We start from the raw sequence: 27,686 nt of genomic DNA, 5'->3' as shown, positions 1-27,686 counted from the left end.
GGGGAATACTGGAACGAGATGGAGGAGGACAAGGAGAGGGAAGAAGAGGAAAGAGAGGGCCAAGAGAATGGAGAGAGGACCGCAGGGATACCAGAAGATACAGGAGGTAACCCCTGCGGACTCCTTGAGAATTATAAATCTCACAAATCATATCTTAACAGAAGCACAAACCTCCATCTTAAACAAAGGCCTCTCTTTCTCGCCCACCAAAACCATTGACAGATTTGAATTCCAGAAAGACCTCCAACTATACACAAGAAAACTATTATTAAAGAAGTTTTTCAAAAAGCGCTCTGAACAATGCCCTAATACACAACAAGAGTTTTTCCCAGGAACAACTAACATTGATCCCTCCCAAACACTGATTGACCAATACTTTGATAATAGCGATATGCAGATGCTGCAAATACTCCAAGACTTGGCAGATGTGGATGAAAGTATTGACACTATACCCACACAAGCCACTGGAATACAGGATACATCCCTGAAGAAAAAATCCACCTTTTTCCCTGACCCCTCCATCTGCCCACAGATCAAAGTATTTCTGGAACTCGTGAGCAGAGAGTTTGATGAAATAGAGAAGAACAAGGGGGTGCATCATCTGCATGATAATCTGACCAAATCAGAAAGAGAAGCCTTACGTGAAATCAAAGACTGGAAAGACACGATCGTGAAACCCTCCGACAAAGGGGGCAACATAGTGTTGTGGTCGCGAGAGAAATATCAGACAGAACTAAGGAGACAGCTAAATGATCCATCCACCTATAAAAAGTTGATTTTCAACCCCACCAATGACTACTTAGAGATCTACCAAAGAATAATAGATCAAGGAAAGAGAGACGGGGTCATAGCCAAATCCCAATATGACTTTCTAACGGTGAAAAATGTGAAAATACCCACCTTTTACCTGTTGCCCAAAGTGCACAAGAGCGAGGAGAACCCACCAGGAAGACCCATCGTGTCGGGAATAGGGGGCCTTACTGAAAAAGCGAGCCAATTTGTGGACCACCACTTAAGACGCTTCGTTACCACCTTACCCTCCTATGTCCGCGACACGATGGACGTCCTGAACAAGCTACAAGACATCACGCTGAATGAAAAATCATGGCTGATCACATGCGACGTCGAGAGCTTGTACACAAGCATCATACATGACTGTGGGATACAAGCAACCAAATATTTTCTAAGTATGGACCGCCACACACCACTAAACGACTTTATTATCAAATTATTACATTTTGTTCTGTCTAAAAAATACTTCGTGTGTGAAGACCGTTTCTACCTCCAGGTACGGGGGACTGCGATGGGGAGCACTTGTGCCCCCACGTACGCAAACCTGTACCTGGGGTGGTGGGAACGGGAGCGGGTCTTTACAGAAGAAAATGAGATGTACACGGTACACATTTTATTATGGTTACGATACATCGATGACCTGCTCATAGTGTGGGAAGGCGAAGTGGACTTATTCATCAAATTCCTTGATATGTTGAATGTAAACAACCTCAACCTCAGGTTAACCTCACACATGAGCCAACAACAGGTGGAATACCTAGATCTCTTGATATCTGTGGAACCTAATGGAACAATCGCCACAGATATCTTTCGCAAAAGCACGGCAACAAACTCATTACTTCACTATGACAGTTCACACTTTCCTCCAGTAGTCAAAGGACTTCCAAAAGGTGAATTCCTAAGAACGAAGCGAAACTGCTCAAAACCAGCAACTTACAAAGAGAGGGCAGATGAATTGGATCAGAGGCTGAAGAACAGAGGCTACAGTAAAAGAGCCACACGGAAAGCACGAAAAGAAGTCAACTCATATGATAGAGAAAAACTCCTTGTACCCAGAACCAAACCTATAGACAAACAAGAGAAAATCAGATTTATAGGCACGTTCTGTCAGGAGTGGCAAGAAGTCCAGAGAGCACTGGATAAACATATCAACATCCTAAAAACAGATAAGGATTTGGAAGAAATCCTTGGAAATAAGTTGATATTAGTTGGAGGCGGAGTGCGAATCTGAGGGACCTCCTAGTGCACAGCCACCTTGAAAAGGAAACTAAAATTACAATCAAGAAACAAGGCTCCTTCAAATGTGGGACATGTAAAATTTGCACCTACATGAACCCTCAAGATTCCTATGTTGATAGATACAACAAAAAATGGAAAATCCAGAAATACATTACATGCGATACAGCAGGGGTCATCTATAACATCGAATGCCCCTGCAAGAAGCATTACATTGGAAAAACAAGAAGACCCCTGAAAACCCGGATATCTGAGCATCTCCTTAGCATCAAGAATGCTACAAGAGATCAAGCAAATTTCAAAACCTTGACGCCAGTAGCGAAACATTTCACCAAATACCACCAAGGCAACACAAAAGGCTTGAAAGTGTATGGTATGACCAAAGTGGAAATGGGGATAAGGAGGGGAGATTGGGATAGAGAACTCCTCAAACAGGAGACGCGATTGATATTTCTCATGAATACCATGTCTCCAAATGGCTTGAATGAAGAGAACAACTACTCAGTGTATCTGTGAGATTTATAATGGGCATATAAGCCATATAGAATTACCACCTACCATCGTATCAAAATCCTGCCCTCCATGTCCTATAACACATCTTCAATATCTACCTTGACGGGATCACAGCTTCATCAACTCAGAGGACCGTGATACGGGCATCAACCCCCAACATCTCAAAATCTTCCTCTCCCTGTCCCACCACATATCTACTATACTCTACAAATGGGAACACTGCTTCAAGAATTCAGAGGACCTATATCTGATACGGGCATTAATTCCCTACAGATTAACTATTACACCCCTCTGTAAACCCATGAGACCATTGAAGAAAAAAACAAAAGGTTACCGTCACCATCACATGTTATCACCAAACTACACACCACCGTCATCAAGAATTCTCCCCCTATTCCTAGTTTTTCACGAGTGTTAATTTTTGCTGTTTGATTTTTTTTTTTTTTTTTCACACATTTTTATTCCTCATTTTATTTATTTCTCAATTTCATATTCATACTTCACTTTTTTATCTATATTCAATTTTTTATTTTATATTTTTTTATTATATTTCTTTATTATTATTATTATTATTATACTTATTAAATTTACTTATATTTAATATTTATTTATTCCATCAACTTTATCAATTTATATTATTATTCACCTAAGGCTCACCAAACACTCTATTATTATCCCTTCGCGTATATCACGCGTATCACATCATATGGAAAGAACCTATCATCAGTTCTGACACGACACACTATAATAGTCCACTGCAGAATATTATCACATTTTTAATCTCTTTTAGCATCACATTCACGGAAAATCCCGGACCCCCTTCTTTATATTAATCCTAACACAGCACTGTTGCATACTTATACATATTAAAGAAATCTTTATGGCACCTATGAATTAATGCAAGGGACTTGTAAATGAAGCATAAGTATCATCACACGAACGCATATTCTATTCCCACTGTCAACTCTACACTATATAAAAATTGGTCATTTCCATATCTCCAGCCAACTATGCCAGTCATTGAATGACAACCAACATAGTCATTCCTTTTCCTTCCCTTTTTATTTCATTTTGCGTATTATCGCAAATAACGGTACTCACAAACTATATCTGTCATTGATAATAATAACACATAGAAGGAGTACCTCGATATAGCAATAAAGGGCTAGTAGCAATGCAATGCATAAACAAAGAGAATGTCACTTTCTAAGACTATTCCCAACAGAGACACTCCCACACCTGAACTCATGAATATTCATGGGCAGGCAGGTACTTAAAGGACTTCCGGGCACATACCTGGTTGGTCCTGATGAAGCTGCACGGCGATACGCGCGTCGACCCACACACTTAGTGTGTAAAAATCCCCCTTATCCCTTCCCCTTGTAATAGGAAATGTACTTTGATCTGTGATATGCGCGAATAAGAGATAGCACGTGAGATAGTGTCAAGCGGGAGACGGGCTCCAAGCTCCCTGCTGCACGGCAGCCAGCTACACGCTGTTGAAGGAAGCCGGCACACTTATTCTCTGTGCTACCTAGAAGCGTCCGCACGGATCAGAGGTGAACGCTGACAGGGAAGGTCGCGGTGTGACGACTTTACTGCAGCGTCTCTCCCTCTTGATTTTGTTACTTTGCGTATGCACCAATCTTCCTGGGCATTAATCCCAATATAAGTTTAATGAGCCTGTGAAAAGTTTATTTCCACATTAAAATATTTACATCCATACTATACCTGTGTATAAGCATTCTACTGATGTGGTCGCGTGTACCAATAAATTGATGAATTGCTACATGCTGAAGTGGTCGCATATACCTATAAATTGATGAATTGCCAATTGAATACACACCAAGCGATCTGAGCTGGTAACGCACTATTTAATCACTGTCCTTTGGAAATGATCTAAAGCGGTCTGGATAGTAACCGGTTAATAAGGTTATAGACAGTATAAATCCTATATCCACCTAAAATTGCTTATCCATAGGGGTGAGATACTAATAAACACTTACCAACATATGGCTTGCCATTTACTAATTGAATAATTATTGAGGCAACCCCACCTTTGAAGTTTCAAGTGGACACACACCAGGCAATTCCAGCCTAAGATACGCCAGATACGGCGCTGTGTGCGCACCAAGTTAGAGCCTCAAGGGACAGTACGTACGGATCCCGGCTCTCAACCCTATAAGCAATGCATGTCATTTGACTTACATTGATATCTGTCTCACCTTACCGCACAAGTACCGCGCTGACTCATATTGTTATATACTTACCTCCAGATCGCTTGCAATCTGTCAATTGAGTTACTACCCAGGCAATTTCACTTGTGAAATTAAAGTGAATACACACCAGGCAATCCCAAACTTCAAACACGCCAAATACGGCGTCACAGGTACACTGACTTAGGGTAGCGGGTGACACCACGCACGGATCCCGGCTCCCAAGTCTACAAACAACATATGCCACTTTGACCCACAGATGTACCTGGCTTATTCCATCTCATAAGAAGCCTCCTCACATGCGTGTAGGAAACACTCGGTGTGTCACGAATACAGGGGCATATTGCCATATATACCCACCATCAATTTAGTGGTCCACCGGGGTACACACTAAGCGATTTCCATCTCAGCACATAGTTGCAGAATATGATGCTAAAACACATGAGTGTAAATGTATCACATCAGTAGAGACAGTGGGTATTAGGGGTGTCCAGATAAGGGTGCCTCTACTCGCCACCTCCAATCATCCTACACCCACTGTGACTCACTGATTCAGACAAGGCTCTGTACAGACTTATTGTGATAATACCCATTATCACCGTAAAGATCCAAAGGGTAGTACCCACCTATTGTTTAATACTCAGGATACATACCAGGAGATTTTAGGTGAGACGCAGAAGAATAAAACATATGAGATCCTGTTGCAAGGGGATCCACTAAATATAATTTAGGAGTACTTAGGGCACAACATACCTACTCCACAGTGAGTCAAATATAAAAATAGGAATTAAATGTGCCTAACTCCGATCAATCACAGGAATTAAAGGATTAAGGGGTCCACTAAGCAGGAAAAACCTCTAGTTTTTTCCTTTTTTATTCTTACCCCCATTTTTCACCCATGTATGTTGTGTTTTATATGTCGCCATTTTAAGTATTAAAACAATAAAAGTTAATTTTTACGTTTAATAATCTATCTCTCTTCTCCGAGTGCGCCACACACAAGACAGTCTTTTCTTTCCTTCAAGTATATGTCCAATTCCTGTCTCAGTGGCAGCACACCCCACCATTAATTGAGTGTATATCTAATAAAGGGGTTTGCAACACATAGAACCATCTTTACCTGTGCGATTGGAAAAAAGCTCTCTCTGTGTCTTATTCTAGATCACTCTTTCTGACATAATCCTTCTTAGATGGACAAAACCATGTGCACTGCAGGTGGGGCAGATGTAACTTGTGCAGAGAGAATTCGTTTTGGGCGAGTTATTTTGTTTCTGTGCAGGGTAAATACTGGCTGCTTTACACTGCAATATAGATCTCACTTTGAAGTAAAACCCCACCCAAATCTAATTCTCTCTGCACAAGTAACATCTGCCCCACCTGCAGTGCACATGGTTTTGTCCATCTAAGAAGGATTTTGTCAGAAAGAGTGAACTAGAATAAGGCCCAATGATGTAGGCTCTGATACACCTTGAACATGTATTTAATTCTAGACAGTCCCACTAGGAGTCCACATGTACACATGAAGCTTTACAATAAGATCAGTGTCACTACTGTTTATCATAAAAGACTTTATGAAAATATACATTTACTGTAAATGCAAACCTATATAAACCTAGGGCCAAATGTAATAGGCTGTATTTTTCCCATTTTATTTAAAGAAGCACTCAATTACATGGCAAAATCTACCCTTTTTTTATTCTAAATGATTGCCACTTTAAAACAAAAATGGGAAACCTCCTTAAAACTTTCTGATGCTCACACCCTATTACATTTGGCCTGAATAACTAATTTGAGTAAATTTAGCAGAAAGTCTTTATTTCTTATTTTTGGAGGTAAAGTAGTATTTCTTATGTAATAAGTAAAATGCTATACAAATCTCTAGTAGAAACATAGTGGACACAACAATATCACTTTAAAACTAAAGAGTGGGAATTATTAATACAAATTATATGTATAATTTAGTTATCTGTCTAAAATAAAATGTCTAAATGTAAAAGTATATATAATATATATATATATATATATATATATATATATAAAATAATATATTAAGTATTGAACCTGCTGAAGCCTCTAGTCTTCAGCGGTCCGGTCCCAGTAATGCAATGCGCGGGTGCACGTGTGGTCACCACGCACCCGCACACTGTGAGGGCTGAGGAGCAGTCAGCGTCTGCCAGGAATGCTAAAAGCTGGAGGTGGCAGGCTGAGCACAGTGAAGTCAGCGGGCAGAGTACAGCGGCGGCAGCTGGTATAATACAGCGGCAGCAGTGGGCAGAATGTGTAAGAAAGCTGGCTCTTTTTTTTCACATGTGTTTGTTGTGGACTTGTGAAGGGGGTGCAGAAAGGGGGTCTCTGTTCATCCCAGTTCAATGGTATGGAGTTTTGTTGCCCGTATAATCTGTAATTTCTCAATGGAAAAAATCTTTATTTTTTTATTTATTTTTTATGGGGGGGGGGGGGGGGGGGCGCAGCAGTCTTGTCTCAGTCCCTGAGAATGGGGTTTTACATGGCAGCTTTGCTTTTGTCACCACCAGATTAGGTAGCAGGATGGTTGGGCACAGTGTAGGTGACCCTTTGTGTTAGGTTAGTGTGCATAGTTTCTCTGATTATCTGGTTCTTTGGTGTGTCATAATGTGGATTTTGGTTCATACAGTGTGTCATAATGTGAACTTTGGTTTGTACTGTGTGTCATAATGTCAATTTTGATTCGTATCGTGTGTCATAATGTGAATTTTGGCTCGTACCGTGTGTCATAATGTGAATTTTGACTTGTACCGTGTGGCATAATGTGAATTTTGGCTCGTACCGTGTGTCATAATGTGAATTTTGGATTGTACCATATGCCATAATTTGTAAGGAGCTTATTGTACTGGGAGGTGAACATCTGGCCCAGGGGGAGACGCTGGTAGATCACCGAGACGTGAGTGTACCAAAAGTGGATCCCGGGTTACAAAAATCCGTCCACCCCTGTATTAGACCAAAGGTGTAGTGTCAAAAGAAAAACAGTGAGATACCTGAACCACAAAAATAAATAGTTAATACTAATAATAATAATAATAGTGCTTTGGAAGAGAGGAAAGGCAAAAGGAGGATCTCCGTTTAAAACAGCATTTTATTAATGTATTTATCTAAGACAATAAAATCATTAATTTGCAATTATTATACAGTTTCTCTTTACTTGAAAAGTTATCATGCATTATTACCTTGTGGATGTGCCCGGAATGGGTCGCCCAGTGTCAACAAGAACACACCAGCAGTACCCAGTGGAAGGGTGACATTGTACAGGCTTGTATAAACCCCCGTATGCACATTCAGGAATGAAAACATTGTCATTTTTTGGTTGCCTGGCTTCTTCTAATGCCGACTGGTGTTCCTGATCACAAGAAGATGCTGCATAAAATAACATAACATAAATAATAATGATTTTTAGCTAGAATCATATTTTGAGTACAATCAATGATTCTTACTTTTCAAAATAAAATTTCTATACATTATGGTGCCAAATAAAAGGAAAGTATCCCCATATAGACGATGACTACAACGACTACTAACAATATAATTATAATATTAATAATTAGTAGATGTATTTAAGTAGTAGTAGTAGTAGTAGTAGCATTAGCAATAAATACTATTATTCAGAAAATACCATTAGTCTTTTTACACATTCAAATAACATTGATCTAAAATGGGCAAAAAAAAGATCACTAAACAATAAAGGTTATGGGAGCATACTGCGGACTACCCCTCCTTTAAACTTCAGTACAGCACATGTAGAAGGGCATATTTGACATCAGGCTCCAGCATATGATAGAGATGATATGATGGCATAGTGATCTTCCCCAATACCTGGACTCCATGAAGGGAATTTAGTTCTCATTGAGGTGATGTATCTCCAGGTTAAGTGGCAGGAGCTATTCAATTTGCTGCATATTTCCCAACACTTCCCTTGGAAGATGCACATAGTTGTGGCAAATTGCATATATATTAATTAGCCCTTTCTCTGTGAGCTGCTGGCATGTGCACAGCATTTACTCGCCACTGTAGTGAGTGACAGAAGGGCCCCCAGCTCCCACTCCACTGCTGGACACTGCTTCCTTCAGGTGGAGCAGTGGGACAAACCCCCAGAAAAATGGGACTACCATGCGAAAATGGGTCAGTTGGAAGGTATGGCTTTCCGGCACTGCAATTGATATAAGAATGCTAGTAGCACATCTCAATAAGTCTTCTGCTAGCAATACCCCCAAAATATGATGCTTTGGAAATACTGTATACTGGGAGGGCGTAGAAACTGTTATGCTAGTATAATACTTCTGAATGAAATACAACAATAACACAATTCATAGGTGCAGATAAACAAGTCTTCTGAGGTTTTGGATTCCACGTATGAATGTTCTGACCCAATTTCCTTGTGTTCAGAATCCGAGTGAGATGTCATAACAATGTCCAATAAAATGTATAAGATTGCCTGTGAATTATTTTGACGCTCCACCAATAAGAACCCAACTTAGTCCACACACTCCAAAAAACACAGCCAATGGCCAACCTTAGTAGTAGAATAATATAGAATTGTAGTCAGGGGTTCACGAATTTGATATGACTATCCTGTTGTTTTTAAAAATATATATATATATTCTTCTACTAACATTGGCCATTAGCCTTGTTATTATGGATGAGGGTGTACATGGAAAGCCCCCAAATAATAATTCGCAGACAACATACATTTTATTGGACAATATTTTAATATCTCAGATGGATTGTTCCACTTCATTTACTGTAGGAATTGCATTATTGTATTTCATTCCAGTTAGCTTGCACGCTCCTTTAGTGTAAACAGCTGCTGCAGTGCTTGTAGAGTTAAAATATATACAGCCAGACAGTGGCACTCAGCAGTCTTTCACACGTTCATAAATAAAGCTAGAACAGCCTCCTTCAGTGAAGCGTTTTGGGTTTATTGCCCATCATTTATTACCCATCATGTATGACGCCTGATGACGGGTAATAAACCCGAAACATTGCTTAAATGAAAAAGGGTCCTCAGGCTGTATTCATGAATGTGTAATATATTCTAGACTTTGTCCCTGTAACTTTATAGTCATATACAAATAGGGAGTCACAAAAGTTTATTTTGTTTTTATTGTGTCTAAATCAATCCTATCATCATGTTTAATGTACACCAACATGGTTATGTGTGGTTATATCTGATCTACTTCATAATAGAGAGCTCATATTGTATTCAAGTAAAATCAAACTAAAAGGACACTTTGTCTTCCATGGTGCTTTCTCTAAATGGCTAATTCTTGGAAATGTAAGATTTGTTTTGAGTGCATTTCAACACATTCTAATATTTTATTGTGTTCCACTCTGTAGACATTGTTAAAATGAATAGTAGGAAAGACAATCTACTCACGTGAAAAACAAAAATCATGCTGACAGTTTTTTTTCCACATTCTGTATTCATGAAGGTTAGAAGTCAGTATGAGTCAGTAAGTACGGAATATGATTTGCATTCAGGGAAAACTCAACAGAGCTCTGTTTTTATACAGCTGCACAGTGCTGATATTTGTTTCGGTCTTGTGGTTAAAAGCTCTTTATGCCTCTTATGATCCATCCTCTGCTGTGCATTGCATATAAAGAGGAGGAATGGAGACTCCCTGCGCTCAGATTAATTTTACACATACAAAATGTATAGTCTTGGGCATAATAATACTTAGAAATAATCAAATTAACCTTTCTATTAAATATCAATTAACTGTAGATTTTGTTCTAAAATAGTACAATATTACCTGTATTGCTGCTCACAAAGACTTTATGCTAACATTTTAAAAAATGCATTTGTACCACTACATGCCAATGGTGTCATTATTAGCATTACTAAGCACAGCACTGAGGTCATGGGTTTGATTCCCACTATGGTGTCTTAGAAAATGCTGACGGTATCAAACGCATCTCATTAAAAACATATCAACCAATTGGATCTGATTGGATTCTGATGGATCTAGCATTTATCAAGTACATTCTACAAGAAAATGATAGGTAGAAGTAAATTGGTTTCTATGGACAGTTTTACGCATAAGTGTCCTTCAGAAGTACAAGTACGTTGAAACTGGTGCACTTAGGATGAGCTCCTTGCCCCCGCCAGATAAATGTTTTTGTGTTTTAAGTATATACAGTATATTTATTGCTATTACAAAAAATGCCACATGCTGATAAACTCTCTGCTTTTGTTGTAATGTGTACCGATGCCAAATGCTTTTGGTTATTCTAAAATTAGCATTTGCTATAGTTGCAAAAATTAAGGATATTCACTTTTTTCTTCCTATGTGAATCATCTGATTGAATGATTATTACTATTCAAGGTGGTTGTTGGCCCTGAAACCACAAAGTCAGTATGTTTATGATATACTTATTTATTTTTAATCAGAGCAAATGGTAAGGAAATGTATTTACAAAGCAGTTTCATGCATTTGTTCTTTCATTTAGCTAAAGGAAAGGAAGTTAAACGCAGTTACTAAGAAATATCAAATCAAATGCAGATGATATTTTAAAACTAGCATTTGCCCACAGCCTTGCTGACACTGATGTAGCTATAGAGGGTGCAAGGAATCCACTGCCCCATATAAAATTTCCTACCTACCTACATCCTACTCTATTTTTCCCTTATATAATCTGCATATATACTACCTATATACTGCCTACTTACCTGCTGTCTGCCCTACCGAACTTACTCATTATCTACTCTACTGCTAACCTATTATCTATTGCCTAGTTCCAACATAACTACCTATCACCTGCCTAAAATCTACCTACGGTACCTGCTATATACCTACCTACTAGGCTACTGTACATCTACCTATAGCCTACGCTTTACTTACCTAGCACCTGCCTGCATGCTACATACCTGCTACCTACATACTTAACAACTTTACTAATGCCTATTCTTTACCTATGCCTACCTACATACCTTTTATATACTTATATATATTTAGATACTGTTTACTTGCTTACTGCCCAACTACATTACCTGTTACCAATCAGATTAACATTTCACCACAGATGGCTAACGGGAAGCTGTCATTTGCACAGGCTACTGTAGCAAGTACTTCTGGGTGTCTTTATCTGGGAGCAGTGGCAGGCGGTGTAAAGACAGTCTGGGATGTCCATTTTGGTCCAGAGCCAACCCTGAACGCTGGTGTTGAGTGGATGGAACATAGCTCTTGCATAGATCATTGAAAATCTGATGGAACCTGCTTGATGATGTGAGTATCGCAGGACTGCTGGGGCTAATGTTATGTTTTTGTTTTTCTGTCGGTGACCAATGTAATTTCTTTTTGTGGGAGTCAATGTATTTTATCCTGTTGTGGCAAATGTTTTTTTTTTCTCCTGTCGGGGTCCAATGTATTTGATATTTGGAGATATGTGGTGGCTAATGTGTTAGCATCTTTTTCTTGTTGGGGGCGAATGTATTTTTTTTTTTCTGTTGCGACTAATGCATTTAATTTTTCCTGTAAGGGTTAATGTGTTTGTCTTTTTTCCCCTAAGTTGCACATGCATCCCGATAGTGTGTATTCAGAGTTGAAGAAAACAGTCAGACATGAACACTAAGAAGTGTATTGGTGAGAATTCCTAAGCTGTTACAGGGTGCTGATCAGATGCAGGTGTCACGTAGTATGGGCATATTATTGGAGTGACACGGGCGTGTTGCTAATAGCGGCTGCATACTGAAATGATGGATCACTCACATCGCACATACATAGAAAGGATTATCTGCACTTAAGATAGGGCTGGTGTAAATGTCAATGGGGAGAGCAATGGTGGGGTCTAAAGATGCACAAAGCAGGACTGCAGCATCTCTAGGCACTGACAGTGGGCGTCTCAGTCTTTGCATAGACATGTAGGTACACCAGGGAAGGGTATGGTAGCAGCATTAGCATAAAGTCACAAACTGTGCTTCAAGTTCCACCCACCACTGCTGGTCTTGCATCTCGTAAGACACTCGCTCTCACTTGGAGGCAGACACACCGAACATGAACTGAGAGAAATGTGATGCTGCTGTAGTTACTTGGACAGAGATTGTGAGTAACACTGGTGCTGTAGCTGCTGCTTGTAGTTTGTGGGCCCCATAGCAAACTCTTGAAAGGGCACCCCACCATTTGCCACTACAATGCCCCTGAGGGGAGCAGAAGAGAAAGTAAGGGCATTGAGAGGCAAGGGGTCAATTTAACTCAGCTCGCTAAAGGCAATGAGAGACAAGGGGTCAATTTAAGTCAGCGTGCTAAAGGCAGTAAGAGACAAGGGGTCAATTTAATTCAGTGCACTGTGAATAGCGTCAGGAGGCAGCTCCTGGGGCTATTCAAATCAGTGCGCTGTTATGTCAGAAAATGTCAGTAGCCGCGAGTTACAAGTACCTGCATTCTCTGACTAAAGTGCCCTGTTGTGATGCTGTTTGCCATGAGATACTTTTGTTGGATTTCTGATTGCACCCCTCCTGTGATGCAAGTAAAAATATACTCATCCAACTTATCAGCGTGCTAATTTGAACAGCTCCGTGAAGCTCTCTCACAGCACTATTCACAGTATGCTGCATTTGACAGACCCCAAAGAGAGTGTCGGAGAAAGATATAGAGAAAAAAAAAAGCGAGAAAGTGGGGAAAAGGGGTGATCCAGAAAAATCGTGATTGAAAGAAAGAGGGTGTCAGAGAAAGAAAGGGGGTGGGGCAAGAAAGAGAGGGAGGATGGCAAGCAGAAGCAAGAGAGAATGTCGGAGGAAGGAATAGAAAAAATAGGGAAGGAAGGGAGAGTGAGAGTGCCAGGGGGGGGTAGTAGAAGTAGAGGGGGGAGGTAATAGAGGAGAAAGGGGGAGTAGAGGTCAAGGGTGAGAGTAGAGATCAAGGAGGGGATAGAGGATAAGAAGGGTGGTATAGGACAAGAGCAATGGCAGAGGATGAGAGGAGGGGTTGATTGAGGACCAAAGGGGGGGGGGGGGTGGTAGAGGACCAGGGGGGGGGGGGGCATGTGTGTGTGTGGAGGGGGGGTGGAGGTCAAGCAGGGCTTAGAAAGCATTTTTACAGTCATCACTTTGAATGTATGCCTTGTTATGCTTCTGTCCCTCTCAGTGCAGAGCTTCCTCCTCTCTGAGTCAGCAGTGCAGGGTTTCCCTCCACAGCGCTGGGTCTCCCTCTCCCACACCAGCAGCACATGTTCCTCTTCCTTGCACCAGGTCTCACTCTCCCCGCCAGTGCAGCGCTTCTTCTTCACAGCACTGGGTCTCCCTATCCACCAGAGTGCCAGGGCCGGATTAACAATGGGCCTGATGGAGCTACAGCTCCAGACCCACTCTCCAAATAGGCCCATTTTGTAGATGAGGACTGGGGCTTTCCAATGAGCTCAGCCCCGTGTCGCTAGCCCCACTCACATATATAATATATATATTAGTTGAAAGTATTTACCCAAATAGAGACACACCCATGAGCAGACCACCCAACCAGAACACTGGTCAGGCCCCCCACATTATTAGGTGCTGGCCATAACCCCTATTATTGCGCATAATAGGCCCCTGATAGTTTTCAGCTCCAGGCCCATTTAGACCTTAATCTGGCACAGCAGAGTGTAGGGCTTCCTCTTCTAGGTGATGGGTCCCCGCACACAGCACCAGGTCACCTTTTCCCCATAGTGCAGCAGGGTTCTCATAACTGGCGCTGTCTTGTGCTCCCACTCACCGACGCTGCATCCATGTGGGATTGAGGGTTGCTTTGACTGCAGCCACAGTACTTTAAAAGAAAAAAAGAATAAACTGAAAAGGAAGCAAGGGAATGCCTTGGGGCCCTCAAACTGCTGGGCTCCATAGTAGCTGCACCCCCTGCACCCTCGGTAGTTACGCCACTGGGACTTTACACTACTGCACCTACATAACTGCCATATGATGCTACGGCATAGTACTGTACAAAAAGTTTACGAAAAAGGTGCTTAGTTCCTTGATGGTATGAGGTATGAAATGTGGGATGTGAGGTTTTAATACATACGGCTAATTAAAATGTGTTTAAAATATCTGATCACTGAGGGGTCCATTTACTAAGATAAATCACATATAACATAATAATCTACAACATCAGCGTGACCTCCTGTATACTTTATATAGCAGTTTGTTATCAGATCTCTTTGCCAGTGGGTGCAGATTATTAAGTGTCTAGGTTGGCAGTAAATAGATTAACCACTATTAGTCGACATGCAATAGGATGATGCATGAAAAAGGTCAACATGGTCTAAGTCGATACTGACAAAGGATGACACAAGCAAAATGTCGACAATCAAACAGTCATCACAGGAAAAGGTTAGCATACAATTTTAAGTGTTTATGTCATCACTGGTCAACATTGACACCGTATTAGCGTACCAATGTGCTCGCCTTGCTTCGGGCACACTATTATATCCTCCCTCTATTCCCACTCATGAAGCAGGAACAAGTCAGTTTTTAAAAAGAAAATCATGAGAAACTTGTGTCAACCTTGTCCTGTGTTGACCATTTTCATGTTGACCTTTTTGCTCCTTTCGATCTTTTGATCTTTTGTCAATATCAACCTAGACCATGTTGGCACTTTTTAAGTGTCGAGCAATTGACTGTTGACCTAGACACTGTCGACCTATCGACCAGATACCTTTGCCACAATCTCCTACAGCAGTGGTTCCCAAACTTTTTTGAATCACGGCACCCTAGAGCATCAAAATATTTTCAAGGCCCCCTAGGCCAAATGTTTCTTATCAAGAAATTCAGAAAAAAAAATATTCAATTAAGTGCATTGTGGTTATATGTCACAGTTATCTGGTGAGGGACAGGATTTGCTTCTGTTTGTGCACATATATTATGATTGGCAGCCACAAGCACTGGTTTTGCCTGGTACATTGACCATAAATAATATGAATTGATCTTGGTCCACCAACCCAAGGCACCCCTGCAAGTGTCCTGAGGCACCCCAGGGAGCCTAGGCACACAGTTTGGGAACCACTGTCCTATAGTTTTGCAGATGAATCTACATTGTAATACACTCTTTATGAACTTTTAGAAAAAAAAAATGGCAGAATCTATTTTTAAAAGTAGAATTGATATTGTTTGTGTAACACAGCTTTACATTGCATTGATACCACAAGTCTTAACCACAGCGAGGATTAGGTAAAAGTTTGCTTGGAAGCATAAGGTCTCATTTCTACAATTGCTGATTCATTAAATAAAATTATTCTTACAATTTGGTGTATTAAGTTTGCTGTACAGAGTGCATATAAAGGTCTATGTTTCCTAGAAAACAAATAAAACACTTTTGCACTGCAGATCCTTGTCTACTTTACTCATGATACAGTGTAACAGATCAAACGTATAATACATTGCATCAAAGGCCCAAATCTGGGAGGCAATGGAGTTATCTGCTGCCGGGCTCCTGCTGCCAAGGTGTCAACGCTGTTCCCCTTCAAGTTTGAATCAGTTCAATGCCATCGATATCGGTTATGTGGCTAACTCCCCCAACTTGTGAGGAGGGGGGTTGGGCAATAATAATTTTATCTTGCCTCCAGGCAATTGGGATGAACTTACGCCACAGGATTGCATTTGTGCCAAATCAGCAATTTTTTAAATGATAAAGGTAAAAGTGTAATGGAGTATGGAGCCTATTTACCATGTAATATTTGCGGATAATTCCCCTAAAACACCCATGTTCGGGGGTTAGCAACAAATATTAAGTATGCATATTTAAGAAGCTGTAAATAAATAAGTAATAAATAATCCCCTGCATGAATCATGGAGGCACCGCAGCAGGAACATCGAATCCCTGCAGTGATCACTATTGCCCTAACGCCAGCCGCATCCCCTATATTATTTTTAGGGATGCAATGCCGCCCGTTGTATCAACATCGGGCTGCAGCACAGTGGGTCCCTGGGCTACTGCCATTCTGAGATGCAGTGCGGTCAGCCGGGGGTCAGCACTGACTTTTCAGCAAAGTCTTTCTCACGGACATCCTTAATTTTATGATAGGCAGACTCAGTGGTGCCCCCTAGACACCAGCTCCCTAGGCAGCTGCCTAAATGTCCCTAATGGTAGAGCCAGCCCTACTTGTTTCACTAGGTCATGAACTGGGTTCCCATAGGCAAATCTCTTCACTGGAACAGGATTTCCTATTGCTAGCCAGAGAAGAGAAGAAAAAATTGACTCCACAGAAAAAGACACACAGTGTTATAAATTTCATTTATGAAAGGTTCATCATGTATCACAAATGGTAACCAGAAAACAACACACATGAAAGAAACCCCCAGGAAAATAGCAAAGAGAAACAACCCCACTGTCATACTCCACTGCAATCCCCCAGTGCCCCTTTCTGGGCTTTTGTTTATCATGTCACCAGCAGCCATACCCTCAGCACCAGCACCAACATACGCACACTGATAGTAACAAAGGGCCTTATTCTAGTTCACTCTTAGAGGCAAATTCCTTCTTAGCTGGACAAAACCATGTGCACTGCACGGGGGGGGGGGGGCAGATGTAACATGTGCAGATAGAATTAGATTTGGGTGAGTTATTTTATTTCTGTACAGGGTAAATACTGACAGCTTTATTTTACATTGCAATATAGATCTCACTTTGAAGAAAAACCCCACCCAAATCTAATTCTCTCTGCACAAGTAACACCTGCCCCACCTGCAGTGCACATGGTTTGGTCCAGGTAAGAAGGAATTTGCCTCTAAAAGTGAACTAGAATAAGGCCCAAAGTTAGAATGGCAAGGGAAACGAGCCATGCAAGGGGATACGGTACAATTATACAGTGCCCATGTCGACTTGTGTTGACACAGACAACAAAAACATCAAAAACTCATGTCAACCTTTTTTCATATCAACCTAATGCATATACCTTTTTCATGTGTCAAACTTTTGACCATGTCGATCAATAGTGCTTGACCTATTGACTGTCAACCTAATTACTGTCAACTCTGTGACCCATACCCAATAAACCTCTATATGTATTAATTTAATAAAAATGGATAACTACTGTATATATTATGTAGCAAAGTAATCATTAAGAGATAGATGAGGATTGTGTGACTAAAAGAGGAAAAATTCATTTATAAGTGAATAACACAATAATTCACTGTATGTTATCTGTCTGTGTGTTATCCCAGTAGTATTTGCGATGCCTCAGGTATCTGTATGTTAGGAGGTTATTCTGGTTGGTGCGGTCCGTTCCGAATTCTTATGGAGCTGACCGAATGCCACGCTGTGCGGACATTGTAAGAACAAAAGCCCACAGGTCGTCTGCATTGGGTCGGACTCACTCTCTAAGAAGAGGATGTGTTTTCGGACAACATCCAAACCGTAGGTGTGCGGTGGGAACACAAAGATTCTGCACGGTCTTACAGCGTCTGAACGGACGGGAAGCTGCCCGTACGCACCGATGCGGTGTATTTTCGCAAAACTCACTACTGTATACGGAACTCATACATCTGCCACATGACACATTTCATTTTGCTGTGTGTGTCAGCTTCATGTGTGCAACCCAATCCCAAAGGGTACCCACATTTGTGGTGCCTTCGGTTGGAATGTTTTGGTTGGTTCCCATGTTGCCCTCTTTCTGCTACCATTACTGGCTGCTGTTCTTGAAGTGTTGGTCTTATACTTTTCTTGTGAAGCCACCTGATGTGTTCCTAATGATTCTGCTGTGGCTATGTATGAAATTTCTTCAATTTTGTACATTTTTATTTTCATTTCAAATTATTATTATGTTCCCTTTATTTTTTGGCATGTGCCAAATAACATGCTATAAAAATGTTATGTATTTTACAAGTGTAATACATTTTAATTTTACCCCCAAATGTGTGCTGTTATCGCTGAATGTAAAAGTGACATGTAAATTTATATTAGTGATACCAATTTTTGTCCATTGCTTGCAGTGTAAATGTGTGCAAAATAGCAACAATACAGTCGTGTTTTCAGCATATATTTGTGTATTTAGTAATGGGCCACTTAGGCAGCAATGCTTCCAATTGAAGCTATGAAAAGAGTGTAATTAATCACTAATGAGTAGAGGAGTGGATTGTATTGTGTTCAGCTGAGAGTGCTTCAGGTGCGGGCGTACTAATTGGGCGAACCGAATTCCTAGCGCATGAACAAGTGCTCTCCGCAAAGTGAAACTTGCTTATGAACACCGCATATTTCCTGCCTGTTGGTTCGTTTGCAGTAGGTGTGTTGTCCGAATGCACGCATACCACAGTTCGTGCACTCCCTCGTGTACGCCCAGATTTACGCCCAGTTTTTCCCACTTTGAAACCACGCCCTTGTGTAGGTCCGAATGACGCCCATATTACGCCCATATTTCCCGAGTCAATTCGGTGCACATTTCTGGACGGTATTAGTGAGAACGAGTACGGAGGCCATGCGTGGCACATGCGCATTGCGTTGCCTACGCATGCGCAGACGGCTAAAAAGCGCCCTCCGAAAGAATTCGGAAACGACCGCACCAACCGCAATAAGGCCCTTAGTTATGATAGAAAGTATCCAGTGATAGCAGCATTAATGATGTCAATAGTATCTTCCAAGAATATATGTTTCAATTAATAATTTGGAGAATCAAGTTTTTATTTGGCGGAAAAATGATTCACACGTCCCCTATTAAGGATATACTGTTGCTATAAATATATTTTCGTTTTTAAAGTGAATTTGTCAAAATAAGTGTGAAAATTGCCAAGCAAACATTTTTATTCATCATAAAGACCTGTAATGTTTACTTATATAGGAAATATAGTTTTTTTAAACAACATTTTTTTATTTGAATTTATAAAATAAATGTGAGAAACGCTGGCATTTATAGCGGACATTTTGCACATCTCTGACAGAGTAGTTGGTACAAAAAAAGGGTTAATATGGAGTTATACAGTACACAAATTATTTTAACTGAGGGTTCTATGTGTTAAGTGATCTTAAATGAACATACAGTATCATTGTGGTAAATATTCCTTATTTCTTACATCCATACATAACAGATGTTCATATTTGCTCCTAGAATTCCTCATGTATTGTGTATTGAAGAGGAATTTGTTTAAGCGATCTATTGAGACCGCTTACATAATGTACCTAAATCACTACATGTGTAGGCCCCATCAAAAAAGACAATATGTTTACATGGGAATAGTGCTCTCCTGAGCTGCAATTCAGGAGTAGAGAGTGCTACTTATTTGCAAATTGCAGCTCCAGTTGAGGTAAAGTAAGTATGCTGGAAATGAAAGTAGAACTCTAATAATAAGCAGTTTTGAGAATTGTCCAATAGGTGGGAAGAATTGGGAACTGATTAGTGGCATAGATTGGGGTTGGGCATGAAGTTTCGAAGTGCACAAATGACATGATGGGGAGAGATGGGATTCCTAACGAAAAGAGGTACATGAAGCGGGATATGATGAGAGAGAGGTACAATGAGGATATTTCACCACATAATGGAATAATTAGGCTCTACTGGAGGGGAAATGTGCTGTTGTTTAGAACATCTGTGCATTTCCAAGCTATGGGGACATTGGTAGGAGATATAACTCCTGTTGTTAGGTATAAGACCTCCTTCCGATTCTGTATGTGGTTTTGGAGGTGTTAAAAGTGAACTCTGCATTATTTGGAGGCATCTCTTTCTGTCTTTGCTTTGTCTGGTTCTGCATCAGAAAAAGGAATTTGCTGGTATCGCGCTATTATGTTATTTTAGATCAGCATGTGAAACACACTAATAAGCCTTCACTAGAGACTCAGAATGAATACAGTGTGAAAAAAACAATCGTGTGACACGGTGGCGATTCCAAAACACTATCTAAAAATACTATCCAAAAAAACACTCACATTCAATAAAATTAAAAGCGCATATCACCATTCAAGGTAATTAGTTCCACGGCTCCTCACTCCTCTTGGGGTGTAAATACCAAGGATCAGGTATGAAGTCCAGGAAACCCCACGGAGTCCTTTAAGAACACTCCAAACAGGTCAGAGTCCAGTGGAAAAAAATGGGTATTAGGCTTAAACGCGTTTGTGGGGTTCCCAGGACTTCATACCTGATCCTTGGTAACATCTACACCCCAAGATATTCGCTTTTAATTTGATTGAATGTGAGTGTTTTGTTTTTTTTTTTAAATAAAGTGTTTCCCTGTTTTCCTGCTGAGCTGCACTATGTATGTATTTCTTGGAGTTTTACAGTATGGGAGTCCTGTATATAAAGGAATAAGAAAGCTGCTAAAATCTTGTGGCAGTGGCAGCGACTTCCCCCAAAAAGCACCCTCTGCTAATCACAGGATAATAAGGAATTCCCAAGTACAGACAGCAATATTGTGCTTCCAATGGGAAGCCACTTCTCTTCTATAATGGCAGCCCTGTTTGGCTTCTAAGGGCTGCAGCTGATGCAGTTCCTAGATGCCGACTTCTCGATTTGTGTTTGTGTATAGTATTCACTCATTTACAGACTTTTAAACCACCAAGAAAATTAAGGAAGGAGCCACCACTGCGTATAACAACTTTGTTAATTTCAAAATGTCTGTTTGCTCTCTTTCACAAAGGTGAATGTCAAAGGTGAATGTATCTACTGTACATCCCAGGACAAAATGTTAGCCAATGTATTTTCAGTTCTCAGTCTTACATAAACAGTTGTTAATATGACTGGTAGCCATATTATGTAATCTGGAAAACATTTTAAGATTATTTTTCAATTAATGAAAGGAGGAAATGCAAAACTATATTATGCTACAGACCTTTGTATTGAAATGCATGTCAAAGAATAGCATATTCTTATGAGTCTGCAAAGATGATCAGTATAAACTGTTTTTCATTATTCTTTACAAGAACTTGCAAATGTTGCTGGTAGCTAGACAGCCAGTCACTGTATATAATACAGGTTTTATATATGGCTGACTATGAACGTAAATACATTCTACAGGAATTTAATCACCACCTGATTCAGGGCCGGTGCAAGGCACCGGAGCTCCCCAGGCGAGTCGGGGTGGGGGCGCCCCGGTGCCGGGGGAGGGGGGGTACCTGTCCTGCGGCGCTGTGTATTTAAAGCTGGCGGCGGTGGCAGAGAGGGGTCCCTGCAGTCAACGAGCGCTATCCGCCGGGCTATTCGGAAGCGCTTCTGTTGTGAAAACACTGGCCGCACGGCGCACGCTGATTGGCTGAATCTCAGCCAATCAGCGTGCGGACAGTGTTTTCACAACAGAAGAGCTTCCGCATAGCCCGGCGGATAGCGCTCTTTCTTATTGACTGCAGGGACCCCTCGCTGCCTCCGCCGCCAGCTTTAAATACACAGCGCCGCAGGACAGGTACCCCCGCGGCACGGGGGGCACAATGCCGCCCTCCAGTGGCCGGCGCCCTAGGCAAATGCCTAGATTTGCCTAGTGGTGGCGCCGGCCCTGACCTGATTACACACGTTAGGTTCACAGACTATGTTTTTATGATATGGTCAGGAGCAAAGGATATTTTTGAGAATATGGTGAGGGGCCTTAATTCTATGCAGGAACCGAATCGGATCCTGCATAGAATTAAGGCCCCTCACCATATTCTCAAAAATATCCTGAAGCGAATCGCTTCACGTACATCATCGATCAACAAATTATTACATTCTTAGATGTTCAACTTTTTAAAGATGGAGACCGGTTATGATATACGTTGTACAAAAAATCCACCAATCAGAACACGTTGCTACAGGCCACAAGTCATCCAAAGCGACACTTCACTAAAAATGACAAAGATGAGACCACCGATGACGGCCTATCGTAAAAATAGAAACATCAAACAGATACTGATGAGGCTGACAGTACAGCCAGAAAAGAGTGGGACGCATTGGCTAAGATCTCTAAAGATGGGATGTGTACGCTGCAAAGGGTGTACAACCTGTAATGGGATGCTCATGGGAGATACACTAGCCCATCCTTATACTGGGTGACGGTTGAAAATAAGACACCGATTGACATGCATGACAGCCTTCGTGATATATGCTCTAATCTGCCCATGCAGTATGTATTAGAGACCATTCCGAGATCAAATGGCCAATCACAGGAGCACGATCAGACTAGCCCTGGAGTCAGGAGAAACGGTTAAACCAGTGGCCAGACATTACCTGGAAAAAGGTCACAAAGGGCTACAATAAAAAGTATGTAAATTGACCACATACCGAAAGCACCTCGAGGTGGGGATAGAGTAATGGCCCTTCGAAGATTTGAGGCGAAATGGATTTATAATCTGGATACGCTGGCACCTAAAGGCCTCAACGAAAATAACCCTCTAAACATTTTTCTTTAATGTGGTTCAGATTTGCTGATCGGTGGAGAGGGTGTTACGAAATGCATATAGACCCCTTATCCTCGAATTAATATGATTCAATTAAGATGATTTGATCAATTGATTTTTTTTAAAAAAATTTGATCCTATGAATAAAGAATAAAAAATGAAAAATAAAGGATAAAAGATAAAAGAAAAAAAAAAATATGAAAAATAAAAATTTCTCTTAAAAAAATATAACTTTTGTAAAAATATATAAAAATATGTAAGGAGTATAAGGATTATATACCCTGATATCTGTATATAGCGTGTTATGTGTTGTATGTGTTTTTAAAAATTAATTGTTATTCAGATATCGAAATGTAATATGTTACATATAAAGGACCATAACAAATGGGGCAGGCTTACACTAATCCCAGTGTCATATATACCACATGATTATATAGAAACCCTATGTGAGCCACCTAACAGAAATATATGCCAATACTATGACTGGAGCGCACGGCCATATTGGCTGCGATTTACAGGTGACACGCACGGCCATATTGGCCGCGATGCCTAGGTGAAACGCATGGCCATTTTAAAAAAAAGCACCGAGTGAGATTCAGTGGTGGAGTGACCAGCGGTTCGCGGCTAAGGAGAGGGGCTGCACTGTGAATTATAGATATGGATGTGAGGTGCCAGTCCTGGATAATGTTAATGGCTTTAGAATACTATTGCACAGAATGCCTATGATTCCAATTACTGTATAAGTTGAAACGCCCGGCCATCTTGTGAGTGGTAATGTGCCTATAATACTGACCAATTACGAACCTAGCTATAGGTCAGGTGACTATGGATATGGTCCATGCAGGATACCATAGACACATACCACACATGGATTAATTAGACTAATGATGTGCATGGTATATATTGCAGCCTGGGAGATAGTGTCCGTGTAGCCTGGTCTCTGGAACAGAAAGGTTGTCAACAGCTATATTGTCTTGAAAAAGGCCATACGTGGCCGAAACGTTGATCCCAGAATTGTTTCTGTGACTGAAGAGATTGAAATGGTGATGTAATAAATTATTCCATTTGCTGAAATTTGGTGAGTGCCCTTAACTGGCCATACGAATTGTTATGAGTGGAACAGTCTCCTGTTACCTTAGAGGAAGCACCCTGTGGTTGACATCTTGGTGGTTATGAGTGCGGAACTTAAAAACATATAATACAGGTTGAGTATCCCTTCTCCAAAATGCTCGGGACCAGAAGAATTTTGGATAACGGATTATTCCGTATTTCAGAATATTTTTATATTTCAATGATGTATCTTGAGTATCTTGCATTTATGTTGTACAAACACATCAAACACATGACATACACACAAATTTTATTTGTGCATAAAATAAGGTTTCAAAACATGAAACAAAGTTTTTGTACATCCTCGGATACTGAATTTAAACGCCAAGCAATCATTTTCTTGCAGATATTTAGGGGAGTATTCAATCCCGGCCACTATTTGCGATGGGGGAAATAGCGGCGACCGCCTATTCAATACTGTCTTTCCCGACAACTTTAAAAGCAGTCGGGCCCATTTTGTTGATTTTGGACGTGAATTGTCGCAATCGCGGTCGAATACTGACAATCCACAGCCGTTTACGTGGACTCACCCCCTTTTCGACAATCGTGAAGCAGGACATTGAATCGCGTCTGTGATCTGCGGTCGAACAAAATTAAAACGGGCCGGGGATCGACAGTTGTGACCCGGATTGAATACCCCCTTTTAGTGCCACTTAGATATCATGTCCTCTATAGTGTTGTTACAGATGTCCCCAGTAGTGCTTTTGGCAAAAAAAAAAGGTACTTGTTTCCTAGCACAACGCCCATCTCGTTGATTGTATGCCTTAAGTTTAAGGCAATTAAGGCATACAATCAACGCGATGGACCCGATTTTGTGTCAATCACCAGCCAATTTGCCGGTGAAAGACAAAATCGGGTTGATGCGATTTGGTTTGCATGCGATGCGATCGACCCGATTTTTCCGACCCAATGGATACAATCAAAATCGGTGGCGCCGTGCTAGGAAACAAGTACCAATAAAAATTTCACTTTCTGGAATGTACGGTTCCCGGAAATGTTTTCTATGTACTGGTATTGATGTGCTCTCTTTAAGTGATTTTGTTTCTGATTATCCAGTATCATCTTGGGAGCTGCAGAGATTTACCAGATAGGAGCACTCTTTTAAAATCGATTCATAGGCTTTCCAGCAATTAAGTTAAAAATCTTGCGCCTGATTTGTATAGTTAGGTTTTTGGAATAATTTGGATAACGGATATTTGGATAAGGGATACTCAACCTGTATATATATATTCAGTACATTTTTGCTGAGATTTGTTATATAAATAAAACAAAAAACCATGTGTACTTCAATTTACTACACCTCTTTTTACAAACATGTACAGAAAGACTGCTTTAGCAAAGTAGACTATAATTAACAAATACTTATTATTGGGTCATCAAGCCATCTGTTTTACCACTTGTTTTAAAGAACCTAAGCTGGTGGCACCTTTGCTTTATTTGGTGCATGGTGTAGCTGAACGGCTGAACCTGTTTCCCATAAACATATTTATTACCTCCTCCTCATTCCCTCCACAGTGCTATATCACATACTTCGTTTTGAAGGCTTCTCTAACAAGGAGTACAAAAAAATCAAAGAGTTGCTTTTGGCACAACCATTCAAATAAAACAGATTCTAAATATTTAACTTTTCCAGACAACCTGCATCACAGGAAACAGAATTACTGGTATCCAGTCACCTAATAAGGCAATTTTTTTATTACCATTTACACAGCAGCTGCTCACAATTTACATCTATTAACACATATCCTTTTTTTATGTTTCAACACAGATAACAATAAATTGTGAAAAATTATTGTCGATTCAATTTATTATTCAAACGTTGAAGTTAATCACCAGCTATCAGCCTTCACATAATAGAATATTGTTTCCATTTCTGAAAATCAATCAGAGGCAACATTTAAAAAGTATTCAAATAGTTATGTAAAACATACCTATATTACATAGTAACGTTGATGTTTTCAGTCACTTGAAGTCAGTGGGGAACTTGGGGTTCCACAAAATTCTATACTATCTCCCATACTTTTGTAGGTCTGGTCCGCCACTACCATGCAGATGATACACAACTGTACCTGACCTTTGCTTCAGTTGCTGAGAACCAAAAAACAACCCTATCTGTATAACTGAGCTTGAGGGGTAGATCAGTGCCAGTTGATTCTGATTAAATCCTGATAAGACTCATGATAGGACCTCAACATTTAAGGACAAGAGTGATCATATGCGGTGGCTTGACACTTAAACATCAGTTTTCAGCCACAAATCAAATCCTCATTCTTTCATCTGAGGAACATAGCCAGTTTCAAGCACTTCATTCCTGCTGAACAACTGTCAAAAGTCACATATAATACATTGTATCATCTTGATTAGACCACTGCAATCTACCTTGGTCTCTCAGCAAAACAATTGCAGCTTCCGGGCTGTCAACCAACCAGCCCATCCTAGCCATATAACAAGCATTATCTACATCCTCCATTATCTACCTATTAGATGACAACAATCTTCAATATTGGATTACTGACTTTCAAACCCCTATATGTCCAGGGCCCAAGGAACTTGAAGCAACGTCTGAATCTAAACTGCCCCATTCAATTACCGCAATCTGTAGATGAAGGACTTTTAGCAGTACCTAGAATCTCCCGAAATTCATCAGTGGTTTGAGCTTTTAGGCACATGGCTCTGACTTGCTTTCCTGCACTGTTCAAGAGACTCTAGAATCCACTCTAGAATCCTTTATAAACAGAGTTAATACTTTCCTCCAGTTTCCTCACACATTTCCTTTAGTATCTCCATGCTCTCTGTATTTTTTTTTTAGCGTTTCTCTACTTTTTTTTTGCTTTTGTACTGTATTTATGGTAATTGTATTTTTTAAGTGCTTTGATTCCTATTGGAGAAAGCACACTATAAAAAAACATTATTATAATTATTCACAATAGAAGTGCATTTATTGTCATTTTTTTGTATTTCAAATTGGCCATGTCATTGAGGTAAAGTTGGGGTTGGGGTCCCTTAAACAAAGGGAAAACTAATACGTTATGTGCGTGTTTGTGTATATATGAATACACTTTCAATCAATCTACATGGACTGGAGCCCGCAGTGAATTGTCAGGACTCTAGCTCCACTGTTAGACAATAGCCAATCTGTCAGGGTCAGACTCATGAGGTACAGCAGTCTGCAGCATGCAGAATCAGTGTTCACCTGTGTGTTCCCTCTCGCAGTTAAGCTTTGGCACCTGGTGCACTGTCACTTGCTGCAGCACAGGCTGAGTGGTACCAGACGGAAGACATTCTGTCCCCTATTGCAGGTGTTAGCAGAGTTCCTAGGATGGATCCGATACGTAATCCCGGCGGTCGGGATCCCGGCGGTCGGAATCCCGACACTGGAATCCCGACCGCCGAAATCCCGACATGGGGGGGACGTGGATCGCCCCCCCCCCCCCCTTGCGGGCTCGCTGCGCTCGCCACGCAGCGGGACCGGTGACTCGCTACGCTCGGCACGCTTTTTTATTCTCCCTCTATGGGTGTCGTGGACACCCACGGAGGG

General features: G+C 40.8%; 1 protein-coding gene across 1 annotated transcript in view; it reads right to left on the bottom strand.

The window, feature by feature from the left end:
* SMOC2 (SPARC related modular calcium binding 2) overlaps positions 1 to 27,686 on the bottom strand; it is a 277,834-nt gene that overhangs the window by 96,913 nt on the left and 153,235 nt on the right. Inside the window, exon 8 of the mRNA XM_083176295.1 lies at positions 7,961 to 8,147. Within this exon, the coding sequence (XP_083032421.1) occupies positions 7,961 to 8,147 (187 nt within the window). The remainder of the gene's footprint in view (positions 1 to 7,960; positions 8,148 to 27,686) is intronic.

This window comes from Crinia signifera, chromosome 3, assembly GCF_055691185.1.
Source record: "Crinia signifera chromosome 3, ASM5569118v1, whole genome shotgun sequence".
Lineage (NCBI taxonomy): Eukaryota > Metazoa > Chordata > Amphibia > Anura > Myobatrachidae > Crinia > Crinia signifera.
Note: the sequence above shows the minus strand (reverse complement) of the source record. Positions and strands in the feature narration are given on the sequence as shown.